The 15,413-nt window shown below is 38.5% G+C and overlaps 1 protein-coding gene across 1 annotated transcript in view; it reads right to left on the bottom strand.

Moving 5' to 3' along the window:
• MYO3A (myosin IIIA) overlaps nt 1-15,413 on the bottom strand; it is a 103,278-nt gene that overhangs the window by 8,174 nt on the left and 79,691 nt on the right. Inside the window, exons 25-30 of the mRNA XM_041489108.1 lie at nt 13,932-14,043; nt 13,138-13,300; nt 12,408-12,494; nt 9,159-9,282; nt 7,470-8,379; nt 6,674-6,812 (exon numbers count right to left, since the gene is read on the bottom strand). Coding sequence (XP_041345042.1) covers nt 6,674-6,812; nt 7,470-8,379; nt 9,159-9,282; nt 12,408-12,494; nt 13,138-13,300; nt 13,932-14,043 — 1,535 coding nt within the window. The remainder of the gene's footprint in view (nt 1-6,673; nt 6,813-7,469; nt 8,380-9,158; nt 9,283-12,407; nt 12,495-13,137; nt 13,301-13,931; nt 14,044-15,413) is intronic.

The raw sequence follows: 15,413 nt of genomic DNA on the forward strand, positions 1-15,413 counted from the left end.
ATGTTAAACAATGAATTCCAGATGCAGTAAATTCATTTCAGTAACCTGTATTAAATAAAAGTGAGATTTCTTGATTTCAATAGGTACAGCAGGCTTGACTGGGCTCTTAATGTGGGTTGTTGCTACCTTGCTGTATTTCAAATGGGCCACCTGGAGTTATCTGACTTTCCATTTGTTTGAGAGAAGAGGCATATCTTCCCTATTTTATTTTTAAACACAATAGGAGTCCAAAGTGGAAACACTACCTTAAAAAATCCCTTAAAATTCAATGCTGTTGAATAGAAGAACCTAACTCTCTGTCTGTAGGACATTCAAAAATTTTGTCAGAGATCATGACTGCATGAAAATCTGAAAAAAGAAATGATGCCAGTTCGGGGGCTCTAGGAAAATCCCAATGAAAAGGCTCTCATTATGCTTTAAGAGTTTTTACTGTCCCCTAAGAATTCATCACTGTGTATGCTGTTACATTATTTAATTCATCAATGTCAAACAGATAAAGCATTATTGTAATTCTAGATTACAATTATTCCAACTGAAATTACTTGTATACTTCTCCTGTGTGTGCTCTGCAAAGAAGACTGCTTTATACATTCAAAAATTACCATTTTGACAATGATAAAGGTTTCAGTAAAAAAAAAAAAGCTTTTCATCTCAGCTCTTGTGTTGTACATATGTGCAAGCTGTGCACAAGAATGGAGGAGAAAGAAATGCCGTGTCGGGGCAGGCAGCCTTCTAAGCTTGGACCTCCATCATTCCTTTTTAAAACTGAATGTAGGACTGAAAATGCATTTCTGAGTTTTGCCTGCAAATTACACAGTAAGGTTTTACTTTCTTTGTTTTACCAGAAAGTGAAGCTATGAGTTCCTTTTGCACTTAGATTTGCACGTTCACTGCTACTGAAATTCAGCAGATGTGGTAGCGACTTGCATGGTAGCTACCATTCCCACAGTAGCTGTTGAAGTGCTTTGGAAGAGCCAGGTTGGCACTACCACCCCAATCCTATTAGAAGGGTAAATAAGACGCACAAAGACACATGGAGACTTCCTTAAGGCTACATCCCAGTTAGTCATTAGCAGAGCTAAGGACTGGAGGGCTGTGCTGAGGCTCCCATCTCTGCTGCCAGCACACACCTTGCTGTTGTATCCACCTGAAGAGGTGCTGTCAGTGCTGGGACACACCCTTTAGGAGCAATGTGTAGGAGAAACTGGAAACTTTGATGTGACACAGACATTCCCTAAAGGTTTATCAGGAGGAAGACAGATTGAATAGCAGGTTGAAATGGGGGGTTTTCCTCCTCAGACTTTCCAAGTGCATTGAGTCAGTAGTTGGTTAGAATAAAAAAAAAAAAAAAAATTAAACCAGTGATGATAATAAAAGTTGAAGTTCTTCTCCATGAGAAAAAATGAAATACAGAGTTAAGGGTTAGGAAAGGCATGTGAACAGTGTGGCTGCCAGATAACATTCAAGAAGGTTTAGTAAATCTAAGAAAAAATTCTTTATTCATAACAGTTTCTCAGCTAGCTCATTTAGCACTACCACAAAGGTTCCTACCTAAGTTGCACACACACTCAATTCTACAACAAATGAATACTTTCATACTCAGCCCTCACTGAAAGCTCCAAATAGGCTGAAATGTGTATACAATATGTATGTGTATCCTGAACACCATCACAAACTACATGAACTGAGGAGAGCTGCATGTGCTTGAAACGTTCAAGGATGAGCAAAAAAATGTTTGAATAAAGATGAGTCAGTATCAACAGCCCTTTAGGTTGAACTGTCTGTACATTCTGACATACAATGATAAGCTTGGAAGACAGCAATCTTGAGGAATCAACATCTGTGGAGCCTAATGTAAATTAACTATGACTTACAACAGATCTCATACTGAAGACTGGAGAAATAGTGGTTACAGCTGTGATAAATATCTAAGGGACCAAAGGTCTCTATTTATTAAGCCACCTGGAGCAACAAAGCCATCTTCACGTCATTTAAGTGAAATGTTACATGCTTGATTTAGAGCTATTCCACATCTTATGGAGACAGAAGTATAAAGCCAGGCTCAGAATTAAGCAGAAAGGAAAACAAAAGGAAAAACAGTAATTGTATAGGTTTTGTAGGGGGAGTTGAAAGTAATCAGTAAAAACAGAAATACAGCAACTGGAATTCCAGGACTTGATAATGAGAAGCTAATAGTTGTTACTGCTTACAACATTTATGTGCATACCTTTTTACAGTTCTAATTGTACACAGCATGAGGATGCAACTACTCAAGTTTGGAATTTGCACTGAGAAAAGAACTGCTTTTCAACATTTTGCTTAGTAACTTTTAGGTATTTTTAATTGATGGGATGTTTAACACAGCCAGATTTGGAAATTACAGCTGATGGCTGCAAATTCTTAGCAATCTGGAAAAAACCAGAGGAATTACTCTGGCACAGACCTAGAAGTAGAAACTGCAAGAGATGGAGAACTTTGAGCTTGGGTACAGCAGAGGTTGGCAGTGTTTGATCTCTCACACCTAAGTCCCACAGCCCCACTGAGGGAAGCAGTTTCAGTCTCTGGCTGACACTAATACAGAATGACAGAATAATAAACATTGGAAAAAACTTCTAAGATCATCAAGTCCAGCCTTGACCACCTTGCCAGGTAGACCATGGCATGAAGTACCATGTCCTGCTGTTTCTTAAGCACCTCCAAGGATGGTGACTCTACTACTTCCCTGGGAAATCAATTCCAGTGCTTAACAACCCTTTTAGTGAAGAAATACCTCCTGATGTCCAGCCTGAACCTCCCTGGTGCAGCTGGAGGCCATATCTTCTTGTCCTGTCTCCAGCTGCCTGGGAGAAGAGCCCAACCCCCTCCCGGCTGCACCCTCCTTTCAGACAGTTGTAGAGAGTGATAAGGTCACCCCTGTGCCTCCTCTTCTCCAGGCTAAATTCCCCCAGCTCCCTCAGCTGCTCCTTATTGGACTTGTGCTCCAGACCCTTCAACAGCTTTGTTGCCCTCCTCTGGACTTGCTCCAGCACCTCTCATTTCTCTGAGTGTGGTGACCTGGGATTACTGCTTTTTAAGAGAGGATATTTAATGGAAATGGCTGTATTCCACTTCCACAATCTCCCAGACCTTGTGCTCTGCCGTGGATCTGAGCAACTCCCAACACAGATCTTCTACATCCTGACTGTGTGGTGCCCAAAGGACCACTCCTGTAGCTTAGAGCCACCAGCCAGCAGCGCTTGCCTACCATTTTTCTCCAGTCCCACATCTCAGGGCTCCCTGGCCGACTACTCACTTGCAAGGAAATTCAGCTGGTGAATACTGCTCTGCTCAGCCAGTGCTATACATGCTCCCTTTCCCTTGCAAAGCCTGCCCATTAAATTCCTGTAAATAGTGCTTTGACAGCCTACAGCAGGAGGAATCCTGGATGAAAACCCTGCTTGTCTCATTGCCTCATTTAGGTGAAAATGTCCTCAGCTGCATCATTCCTCAGGGTTCCTCATATCATGTAAATTTAATTCTAAATATAGAAAATTCTTTTCCTGAGATTTTGTACTTGAGCTGTCATTTAATAAGTAGAGGGATGAGCACTATGATTCATCTGGAAAAAAAAGGAAAAAATTCCCTCCCAAAATGATCAAATTCCCCTCACTTCAGGCTTTGATCTCAAAAAACTTGACAGCAGTCATTTGTGCATCTGTTCTGACACCACAGCAACCCAAGGCTCACTAGCAGTCCAAGGGTGCAGTTCTGGGGTGCAGCCATTACATTTGGCTGAAAGCATGTAAGAAGCAAATATAACCTACTCAGAGATTCTAGCCACAGGGAATTTGGTTTTTTCCAGGAACCTTGTGCGGCTTGCCTTCTGCATTTTATAAAAACAAAGAAACTCATTTAAGAACAACTTAACCTTGTGGACTAAGATTAAATTAACCTTTTGCTCAGATGTTCTTTGAACTGCAAGCTTTGCATTTTTATTAAAAAAAAAACAAACAAGCAAACCATTTAAAAAATGTGACCATTTGTCACAGTATGCCATCAGCTGTCCCCTCAGTTCCTCCCTTCTACGGGTAGCAGATGTAATAAAATATTTTATCAGAGGAAGTGGTAAATTGTGTTACTGCACAATGGCCACCTACCTACAGACAAAGGCAGCCAAGCTCTCCTATCTATTGTATAAAATACAATTCATGTACAATTCATTCTCTAAAACAACATATATAACTAGTGAAGCTGATGAAAAAGTGTAAATAAATGTAAATGACCAGTGTAATTACAAATAGGTAAATGCCATATGATTTAAAGAACACCTAAAGCTCAACAATCCCTGCCTTCATAAGAGTAGGACAGCAAAAGCAGCCATAGAGGGAAAGCTGCAGTAAAAGCATATCCTTCTGTAAATGAGTGTGTATAAATCCTACTGTAACACATAATGTAGGCAAGTAGACAGGAAGGTTCCTGCCTGTTAATAAGGCAGTGGACCACCTCATCTACCTGCTTCACTTTAGTATGACCATATGCAGGACCTTACCTCAAATCTTTGGGGGTTTTGTAGATATTTTACTGTATTCCATAGAGGAAGAAAATATGATATCCAGAATGCTGGTATCTCCTGTGTTTTAGACAGTACAACTTAAATGAACTGAACACAGGCATATTGTTACTTAAATGTTCTCTGCATCTAGTTAGATCATGTCTGCTATAATAAACATCTACTTAAGACAATGCAGCTTTGTGATAAAGCCAGTTTCCAGCTGGCTTAGAGTCAAACTGTGGAATTATTGTCTTCACTATCTTGTGCATTGGTCATAGCTGGAAAAGAAACAGTTTGCCTGTCATGTGAGTTATGTTCAAGTGTAGAAAAAGAAAGTTCACATTCCACACCAAGAAAGGTTTTTCAGTGGACAGGTTAGCACACTTTACCACTGGAAAGCTTCTGCACTGGGACACTGCAGCGTGGCATTTTCAGTGATAAAAGGAAGTGAAGTGGCTGACTGGTCACTCCTGCAGGCAGGGTTGGATGCACAGGTGACAAACCCTGGCAAGCTTTTGTCTCCTGTAAAGCTACTTAAATTAATAGCAGTGTGAAGGGTAGACTTCACTGCATTTTGCACATGGCAGGAACATACTGGTACATTTTCACCTGGTTCACTCGTGCAAGTGATGAGATTTTTAACTGATAAAACAAGGATTTGTATATTCCCTTTCCCTCTATCTACCTCTTTTTTCTAGCTTCTCTTGGAAAATGTGTTAGAACCAAGAGGTATTTTCCTAAGTGTACATTTTTAATTTCTCATGTTTATCTTGTCAAAAAAAAAATCAGCAGTATTTAGTAGAGAACTCAATATAAGACCATTAATGACAATCACAAACCTTGCTCTGTCTTTAATGAAAGGTCATGTCACTTAGTTTTCCATTTCCCATTTCTTTTCTCTTGCAGACTTTAGTCTTGGAAACAGGCAGAACTACACAGATTACCTGCCAGCAGCCGGTTTACACTTAAAGGGGTAAACACCAAGCCCTCATTTTAGCAGCCTGCCCATTTGAGAGGACTCCAAAGCAGGATTGAAGTACTTTTAAGATCGTTTCAATGTAGTCATGGGAACAGAAAGAAGTTTCATCACACATGACAACTGAATCCACAATGTTATAATGAAAATAGCTCAACTAGCCCTGGGCAGTGAGAGACAGTCCTAGATCTTATCCCAACTCTTCCCCAGAGGCAGCGCAGTGAGCTCACACAAGCTCTGCCGCACAAACGGAGACACAGCCAGTTATCTGCCACATCTGCCCTCATCCTCCACATCTGCAGCCCAGGACATGAACTGAGAAAATTCCCTGTTACATCTATTCCAACAGAACAGGTCTGAGCAGCTCAGTCAGTTCTTTGGGGTCCTTTTGGTGGAACTCAGGTCTTAATGATCTGCATGCTCAGAATTCCATGTCCTCTTTATTCTCCCAGTACTCTTCCCAACTGCCACCCAAGCTGCTCCAAGCATGTTGGCATTTTGGGAACCTTCACTGCCCATGTTAACCAGAATATAAATAACTCAGGAGTGTATTTCTAGAGATCACACCCTCTTAAATGTGTGAGTTTAATGGATGCTGAATATTAATAGAACTTTACATGCAATTACAATTCATGCAATACATGCAACATACCCACCAACATAGGTAGGAGCTACAGGTTTTGAATAACCTCAGTTGTATCTGTGGATAGCTAAAAATTCACTCAGCATATATGTCATAAACTTTAGTAAATTGTTTGATATATTACCTAAAAACCTGTTGTGTTTTGAAAGCATAGTCCCATATCATACCAACAGCATACACAGTTGAGAGTTAACTGAGATAACAAGAGCCAATATGGAATTGTACCAAATAAAAGTATTCCTAGAGATTGTGTGTCTAGATTCACTCAGCAATCCTAAGCAGCACTGAAACAAAAGACCAAAAATAAAAGGTAAATACATAAATCCAACCAAGTTTGGGTATTTCTCTGGAAACTGTGTTCCAGACATGTACTGATATGGGGCTTAGTACAAAAATATCCAGCCAGAGTAATATGAGAAGCTGGAATTAACTCATTTACTTGTTCCCTGACATGACCAGGAGAAGCTTCTTGTCAGTCCTGTTTACCAGTGAAAATTCTGCCAACAGTAAGGTTAAACATTACCTGACTGACAAACATGAGAAGAAAGCCGGCCATTAGCTTGCTTATCTTTGGGCATCATCACAGGTCTCAGCTGATGGGACAATATCATTTCATTCAGTTTTTGCTGCAATGCTAAGTAATCCTCAGATAATTTTGATATCTGAAAAATATATTTTTACATTATTATAAGTATACATGTTCCAAGGCAATCAAAGGTAAAATAGTGGACTAGAGTATTAATTTAAAAGGTATTGCTCCACTGATTGTAGTGCACACCCCTACCACATTTACCTCCTCATTTCTTCAAAAAAATGGAGATGGGGAAAAAAAAGACACATAGGAAACTCAACACTGCAGTCCAATCCTACAGCTACTTCTCACTGGTTCACACACGTGGGCAGATAGTGCCTTGCTGATGCAAGACTGCTTGTACAGCTGTAGGTATACATCTCTGCATGTGTGCAAGTCTCTGACATTGGTACAGCAACTTTAGTTTCATTTACAGGGACATTTCACAAGTATATTGAATTGTAGGGACCTTGATGGGTAAACAAATACTTGAAAGGCAAAGCTTCAGAATTTAACTTAAATCAGATTAACATTATTTTTGCCAGTACTCTTTGACTTTTTCTCCTTCCCGAAAGGCTGTTTTCTCTTGCAACCCAAAATATGTATTTTCATAGAACACACATTACAAAATCTCTGTCTTAGTTGAGAGAGCAAAACCTTGGTGCCACAGAAGTCAGTAAAATAACTTTGCCATTCTGTCACTGCTCAGAGTATTATGCTCCACCTACATTACTTACAAGCTTCTTACCTGTCGTGAAAAGGCTGCCAAATCACAAGCCTCTTTCTCTGAGTCTCCCTTCAGTGCCTTAGAGTCTTCAGCCTCTGTACTGGTGCTTTCCCTACCTTTTGTTGTTTGGGGATTGTTATTTTGAACGTGTATTGCTTCTGTTGGCTCCTTTATTGTTTTCTCTTGACTTTTGCAAGGTAGTTTCCCTTCTTTTCTGAGTTGTCCTCTCCTTCTGTAACCCCGGTAATTGCTCTGAATTACCACTGCTGCCTTCTCTTTGTCTTCAGAACCTTGCTTTTCTGCCTCAGCTTGCTTCCATGAGCCTCTTCTTAGTGACTCTTTTCTTGTGATTCCTTTACCTCCTGTAGGCATTGCTGCTTCACGCTTTAGGTAATTTCTTTCCACATCCCTGTCGGTGCTGGGCTGGACCACAGCAGATTCTTGATTTTGCCAGTCTGCACTGAGTGTGTCTTGATTATCTTGCTCTTGCTGGGGTCTAGGTTCAGCTGAGGTTTTGAGAGAAGATTTTCTGGGTAACTCTTCCAAAGAGTCCTGTTCTTCACCTTCACTAACCTCTTCTACTGCCAGGTTCTGCTTCACAGAAGCTGCCTCTCCTTCACTAGATGTTTGCTGTTGCTCCCCTCCATTCCTGTACCTGGAGCACTTGCTGTCAGCGACAGCACCAGGTTCATCTTGAGTCTCCTCACTTGCCACTTCTTCCAGTGTATCATTTTGAGCTGGCTGCAGTTGTGCTTCAAGGAATTCCACAGCAGATAGTTCATCCTCTGCTATGGCAGCTGCTTCTTCTTCTGTTCTAGGGAGGGCACCTTCCACTTCAGCTGGACTTTCCTCAGGACCTTGAAGTTCTTCATCATTTTCCTTCTTGCTAATGGTTGCTGCATTTTCGATTTCTTGCTTTCTAAGCGATTCCCTGAATGGAACAGAGTTTTGGGCAAAAATTACAGCTGAAGGAGATGAAGAATAGAGACAACTTTACAACTACCTTTGGTGGTCTTTGTGTACTAACCAGCAATTTGATACATTGCAACATGGGAAAGATTTAATGCATATAGCTGAAAGTAAAGATGGGCAATTTCTGTTGTTATTATCATTATTATTATTTTATCTCTTAAAGTAAAAAGGGATAATATTATTATCATCAACATCATCATCTCTTAAGTTAAAAGATTGCCAGGAAGAAAATCTAGGTTGTGTGACAGCTGATAAAACAATAAAGAATTAATTTAAATGTTAACAAAAACATAAGGCATAAACCTCTTAGCATTTAAACAATATATATATACACAATCCTAAAGGTATTCTGTATTTCCTCTGTCATCACCTTTGCTTATCTTGAACAGTGACTTCAAATGAGAACAGTTCCTTGCAGATATCTGTCTCATTCTTGTCTGAACATTTTTTTATTATGTGCTAATTCCAAAAAGAGACTCATCTATAGGTTACATTAGCATTACAGGTAGGTACAGTATTATTGCTCTTTCTCCTAAATCTGCCTTTATTCCTTGGGCTTGAAAAGATAAGAAAATTGGCTACTGCCATAAAAAAACCTTCACATAAATATACATTACTTCTGTATACATATCTAGAATAATCCTAATTTTCTTCACTCTTATATTATAATGTTGTTATTCAGTGCTGTAATTACTGGAAAGGGAAACATTTGAGTGACATAAGAGAAAATAACACTACCTCCTGCTTTTGAAGACCTTCCTCTCCTTATATCCCCTGTAGTGAGACTGAATTGTTATTGCTGCTTTGTTTCTTGTTTCAGTTAGTTCTTTCCTCTTCTTCCTGAGTAAGTATCCTCTGGCAACTGACACAAATTGTAATGCAAAACAACCTTAGGCAACAAGCAATGGGTGCCACACACATTTCAGACAGTCAAATACTAACAGCATTAAACAAAAGCTAATGAGGAAATACAGACCAGTATGTCTATTATGATTATGTTTCATCTGAAATGATTCCCATAAAACCTTTTTGAGAATTCAGAAAGCTGTACTCATTCTACATGAGGATACAAACAAGCTCTTTCTTCATATTTTGTTGGACTAAAGAAAATATAGGAAGATGCAGAATAAAACAGAAGCACAGAGCGATACAAGTGCCTCTAGAACACAGTACTCTGAGCTTAATGTACCTGCTTTGCCTGATTCAGGCAATTGATTTGACTCTATCTTTCATTTCCATGGGAAATGCCTGATTATCAGCCTATAGAGATTACCAGGCTGTCAACTGGCACAGGCATGGAATTAGCTGAACATTCAATAGATCAGAGAGAAACAGAGAATTTTATAGCTCAGCAGTTACAGAAGACTTAGCTCATGCTCCTTCTGCAAAGACTGATTATTCAAAATGAAAATGCTCAGCATGAAAGATGTGCTAAACTCCCCAGTAACCAGGTGCACTGTGGCAGAGAAACTCCCTGCCTGTGCCTTGTGGGGGGCACAAGGTTAATTTTCCGGTCTGAACCAGAAATAAGGACTCAAACATGGGCCTTCCCTGGGCCACGTAGCTGCTGACAGATCACTGGGGCCTTGATGCAGTTGCCAGCACATTGGTATCTGGTGCCATCTGAAGTGCTCCAGGACAGCAAAGCATCCACATGGAGCTGGCAGAAAGAACAGGACAGATGGGACTTTCTGGATAGGAAAAGTTGGGTATACCAGGTGAAAGAAAGCTGGAGGCCAGACCAGATAACCAGGGCATCTCGAATGACACTAGATACCAGTATGAGGGCAAATGAGCTGAGAATTTGCTGATTTTGAATAAAATTATTCAAACCCTAGGCTCTACTGACTATAATAGCAGTTTAGACACCCATATCCCATTTAGATATTACACTGAAGTGTCCTAATCAGAAACTGAATTGCATTCAGAATCTTGCTTCAAAAACTTTTGAACTTGCAAATAATTTCCTAATGGGAGCTGTCACAGTCTCCACAGTGCTGTGGTTTGGACAAATCTGCAGTTCCAGGAGATCAGCACAAATCTGCTAATCTCTGGCAAAATAAAAACAACATAATGTTTTGTAAAAATATTTCTGTTGAACTCTAATTCCAAATGCAGTACCAAGAGTATGGGGATAGTGGATTCAGGTGACTTGAATACCCTGTGGACGTGGTATATATGGGACTCTTTCTTCAACTCTGCTGAGAGTGTTTTGCATCACAGTGAAAAGGTCAAGCTCACTTGAAAATAAGAAGGGAGCATTAGCAGTCTGTTCCAACACATTCATATAACTTAGTGCTAAGTTTTATGTGCTTTAGCATTCCCCACTCATAACTTAGACCAACTTAGGCTCCACTAGGTGCAGTCAATCAATGCAAGAAGCACCATATAAAATGGGCATAAATCACACCTTGATAACTGGATATAGGATAAAGAAACACAAATACTTATTGGAAGTAGCACAATTGGATTTTATATTGCAATCTGACAGTCTTAGATAAGTGGAAATTGTAAAGCACTTGGAATAGTTCTTGAGTTTCTTGAGCTTCTGAGACAATTCTCTTTCTATTTCCATATAAAAGCAATTCAACAGGAGTAGTTTTGAAACAAATCAAGTTATCAATAGGCATGGCAATATAAGCTGCATCTGGTCTTTTTAGACTATTCTGGTTCACTTTTGAGGTTTTCTGAGAAGTTTGTAACAATATAGTTACTGTCTAAGAATTGTTTTCAAACTGGAAGAGGAATTTTGTATTGCTTTAGAAATAAATGGGGGGAAATGGAGACAGCTAAGTAAAAAAGGACTTTTGTCTGGAGTTTTGGCTTCTTGTGCACTGAAAAATTCGAAATGCAACTGCAGACATGACAGAGAAGGACAAAAAGAAACATTCGGGACATTAACAGAATGAAGTGGTAAGTTTATACTTTCACATTTGCTAAATATCCTAATATAATTGGCTGTGTTCAGATGTGTAACACTTTTTGGCACATTACTGGATGTTATGCTGGTTTTAGATTGTTTTCTACACTGAAGTTCTGCCAACTGCAGTGACGTGATCTTCAGTACACACTGGTCCAGTGCAATTAACAAATGCATCTGACAATGATTAAAACCAAAACTGGTGGTGGTATATACTCATGAAGGCATATCTGAGGTTGTTTAAATCTAGATAGCCTGGGTACTGGCAGCACTAGCTTATATTTGGGTTGCCACCTTTGTAATTATTAAAAATACTGTGCAGATTTGTGCCAGCTGTTTTTATAGAATCATAAAATCACAGAATGGTTTGGGTTGGAAGGGATTCTAAAGATCATCTAGTTCCAGCCCTGCTGCCATTGCAGAGACACCGTCCACTAGATAAGGTTGCTCAGAGTCCCATCCAACCTGGCCTTCACTCCTGTATCACTGCAGCTGTACTGCTCCTGATTTCAGAGCTGCCTAGACTGTGTCTAGCTTGGGGATGTCTCTGCAGGGACAGGGGAAACCAAAGCAGGGAGGAAAAAGGAGTGTCCCACAGCAAAACCTGGGCCCAGGGTCATTATGTATGCAAAAGAGAAAAAAAGCGATGGCAAAAAAGAAGAAGAGACATGAGTGAATTTACAGCTTGCAGTCTTCCCAAATATAACCATCACTAATACACAACAAATCCAATTCCTAACTGAGCAGCAATACACACATGATATGCAGACAGTGTTGTGTGAGATTCAACAACACCCATAGCTGGGCACCTGTAGTACTCAGACTAGGAGTGACAAGGCTCGCTATGGCACTTGAACATCCCTCTTCATAGCAGTGGAAAATGCCTAAGACACTCTGAGGTACAGGTAACAGAATAGAGTCACCCATTTCAGCCATATAGACATATAATAGATAAGTTATACCTCAGAACATGCAAATGAGCATTGTCAATCAGTGTAGTGAGAATCTGGGTCAACATACTGTGTACGGATAACACATTAAAAGCCAAGAAAGCAAACAATTCTTACTTGCTTGAAATTTGGTCATATATTCTTCCACTTTTTTATTATGCTTTGCATTTTTGTATTCTTTACGAGCAACAAACCCCCTGTAAGCTGAAAAGAGATGTTAAAAAGTAGGTAATCCACTAGGTACAAAAAAGAATAAAAATATTCTTGAATTACAGACCTCTATTAAAATGTTCATAAATGTTTTGCAGGCTTTATGTTTCAAAAAACATGGCAAACAAGCACAAATAGTAAATCTACATAAAAATACATTTTCTGGTTAATAAAGTTATTATGAAATAAATGAATATAAAACACAAGATAATCAGAATGTAAAATAAGATTATGTTTGAAAGTATTAAAAAAATCCATTGATGCCTCCATCAACAGGGTAATTTGCCGTATTATCTAGGACAGTTAATATATTTTGTTTTCATTATTACATTATACAATCTTGTCAGTGCATGCCAGAATATTATTAATACGAGTATCATCTGTGCAATCACATCCTTCCATTCTTAAAATTGCCTTTTAAATATAACACTGATAAATGTCATTTCAGTAAAGAGATTGCCATAACCTGGTTAAAAGAAATTTTTTTTCATAAGAACAGATATGACCAAGTATAAGATATTTTGTCAAATGTAACAGTAGGAAAAGAGCAAAATCCACATCCAGCATGCACATTCATCTATCAACTGTACACATGCACCAGGTTTAAGCAAAATGTTAAATGTTTTAAAGCTATTACCTGACTGTATTTTAATAGCACTTTGTTCCCTTTGTTCCTTTATCTTTTTGTATCTCCTCGAACCTAGCCACCCTCTGACATAAGCTTGAATCAAAATAATCATGTCAACTGTCTCCTTCCGCATTAAATTCAGCTGCTCCACATGATAGTATTTGAGGAATACCTTAAAAAGAGAAACAAACAAAAGTTTTAGTTACTTTCCCAGTCCTTTATTTACTCAATCCATTTGACATCAGCAAGAGTTACAAGTTGGTTTCAAATGATGAACAGACCCTTCAGTTGTAGGACCTAAAGGATAATTCTTAGAGATAAAATTTTCATTGTTTGGGATATTAGTTTACCTAACTCTTCTCTTCAGCATCTTTAGTCAGTCCCTGCTTATTAATTTTTTATAGCAAGATTTTTTAAAGTTCCAGTGCAAACCTTCAGTCTGTAACTATAAATCTCTTTTCAAAACTACAAGGCTGACAGTTTTGTTAACCTCACAAATCTAATGTACGTTACATAAACATGATCCAAATCTGGAACCTTCAATTTCTCCATTTCCCAGTTTTAAACCTAAAGCATAGTTTATTTACTAAATTGTTTTTATCAAGCATGAAACTCATATAAGCCCTGAAAAATGAATCCAGCACAAGGGTTGCCAACACATTCCTGGTGTATATTAAGGACTTTGCTTTTTAAAAGAGTAGAGACCAAGAGCTACTCCAACCAAATGGGTGAGAAAACAAATTGTTTAATATGTTAACAATGGCATACTGGAATGAAGAAGATACAGTATATTAAAAAATTACTTTAGTTTTTCCAAGAACCCAGTTGTCAAGGTGGGCTTTTTCCAAGATGGCAGCACAGGTCTCCGGGCTGACTGGAGGATCATCATTTGTTTTGTAACAGATGAGGTAATACCTAAAGACAAATGCATGATTCTTTATTTGATTAATGGAGGATAATACATGCAAATACATTTAAACCATTCTTTTAAAGTAATAAAAACAATTGCATGAAAGAAAACATAGCACTGAAAAAACCAAAACAGCATATGAAAAAAGTGCAGTTATTTATATACAGTACTAAGAAACTCAATCAAAAGTGGATGAGTGACATATTGCACACCCTGGAGGGTTTTTTAATTCTATACCAACACCAGAAGGTCTTTAAAAAGAATTCAACCCAAGTAGAATAGTGCACCATTTCTTTCCTGCTCACTACATTCTGTGAAAGTGATTTCAGTGGCAATATAAAAATAAATTTAAAATATTTTAACAGTTTTTCTGCCTCAATTATATTATTTCATATTTAGAAATGTCACGAAAATTTCCTATCTTGTCTCATGTGATAGACCATCTACCTTTGAGATACTTAATATCTCAATAGATGCTGAGATTCATCCCAGCTCTTGTTAGCTCCTTGGAATCAGTTTTTCAGATCCTTTTGGAACATGTAAGTGCCATTGTGACACATCATCTGTAAGCACTTAATCTGGTAAAACTCATTACTCAGAATTAATTCTGACTAGGAAAAGAGGTCACGATGCTCACTCATAAAAATTACCTATGATACACCAGCTCAGCTGCTGGATAGAAAATACTTGTTTGTTCCAGGACTTTCCAAAATGCTCTATAACAAAATGAACCATATCTATCTTGGCTTTTTAATTTAAGAAAATTATATTAATTATGTGTGCTTCCTGACAGTACATTCTGGGTTTTTTCTTGTTATTCAGCCTTTAAACACAAAGCCTGGGTTCACCAGCTTTGAATGATGGTAACAGTTTGCTCATGGAATAATAAAAAAAGAGACAATGCTGATTTTTTCATTATCACCTACAGTTCCCCTTTTTTTTCCTTTTTGTAAAACACAATGAATTGGCTTATTTTTATTACAACCAAACAATGATGTCATTATCTCAGGTCTACCTGTAACTCTCAACTATTAAAAAACTCCAAACCCAAAATAAGACATACATTTAAAAAAAATTCTTTTTCCTTTGAGGGCCACGTCCTCAGTGCCAGGGATCTGCACAGCCTCACTGTAATCAGGGGTACAGTCTCTAGAGAGCTACCCCATTATGTTTACTGCTTTCATCTATGTTACTTGAACAGTTAAGTTTGGTTGTTTCTTTTTTAAATAAAAATCTGTTGCCAAAAGCTACAGCACATCTTGTAGTGATAAGTATCTCTTTCCATGCTGCACTCTTCTAAAAGCTGCATTCTTCCAAAACAGCAACAGTTCCAGGATTATTTTTCCAGAAACAGGGCTTTAAAAACATCCCTTTG

This window comes from Pyrgilauda ruficollis, unplaced genomic scaffold (assembly GCF_017590135.1).
Source record: "Pyrgilauda ruficollis isolate IOZ18807 unplaced genomic scaffold, ASM1759013v1 scaffold12, whole genome shotgun sequence".
In the NCBI taxonomy this organism is placed as follows: domain Eukaryota; kingdom Metazoa; phylum Chordata; class Aves; order Passeriformes; family Passeridae; genus Pyrgilauda; species Pyrgilauda ruficollis.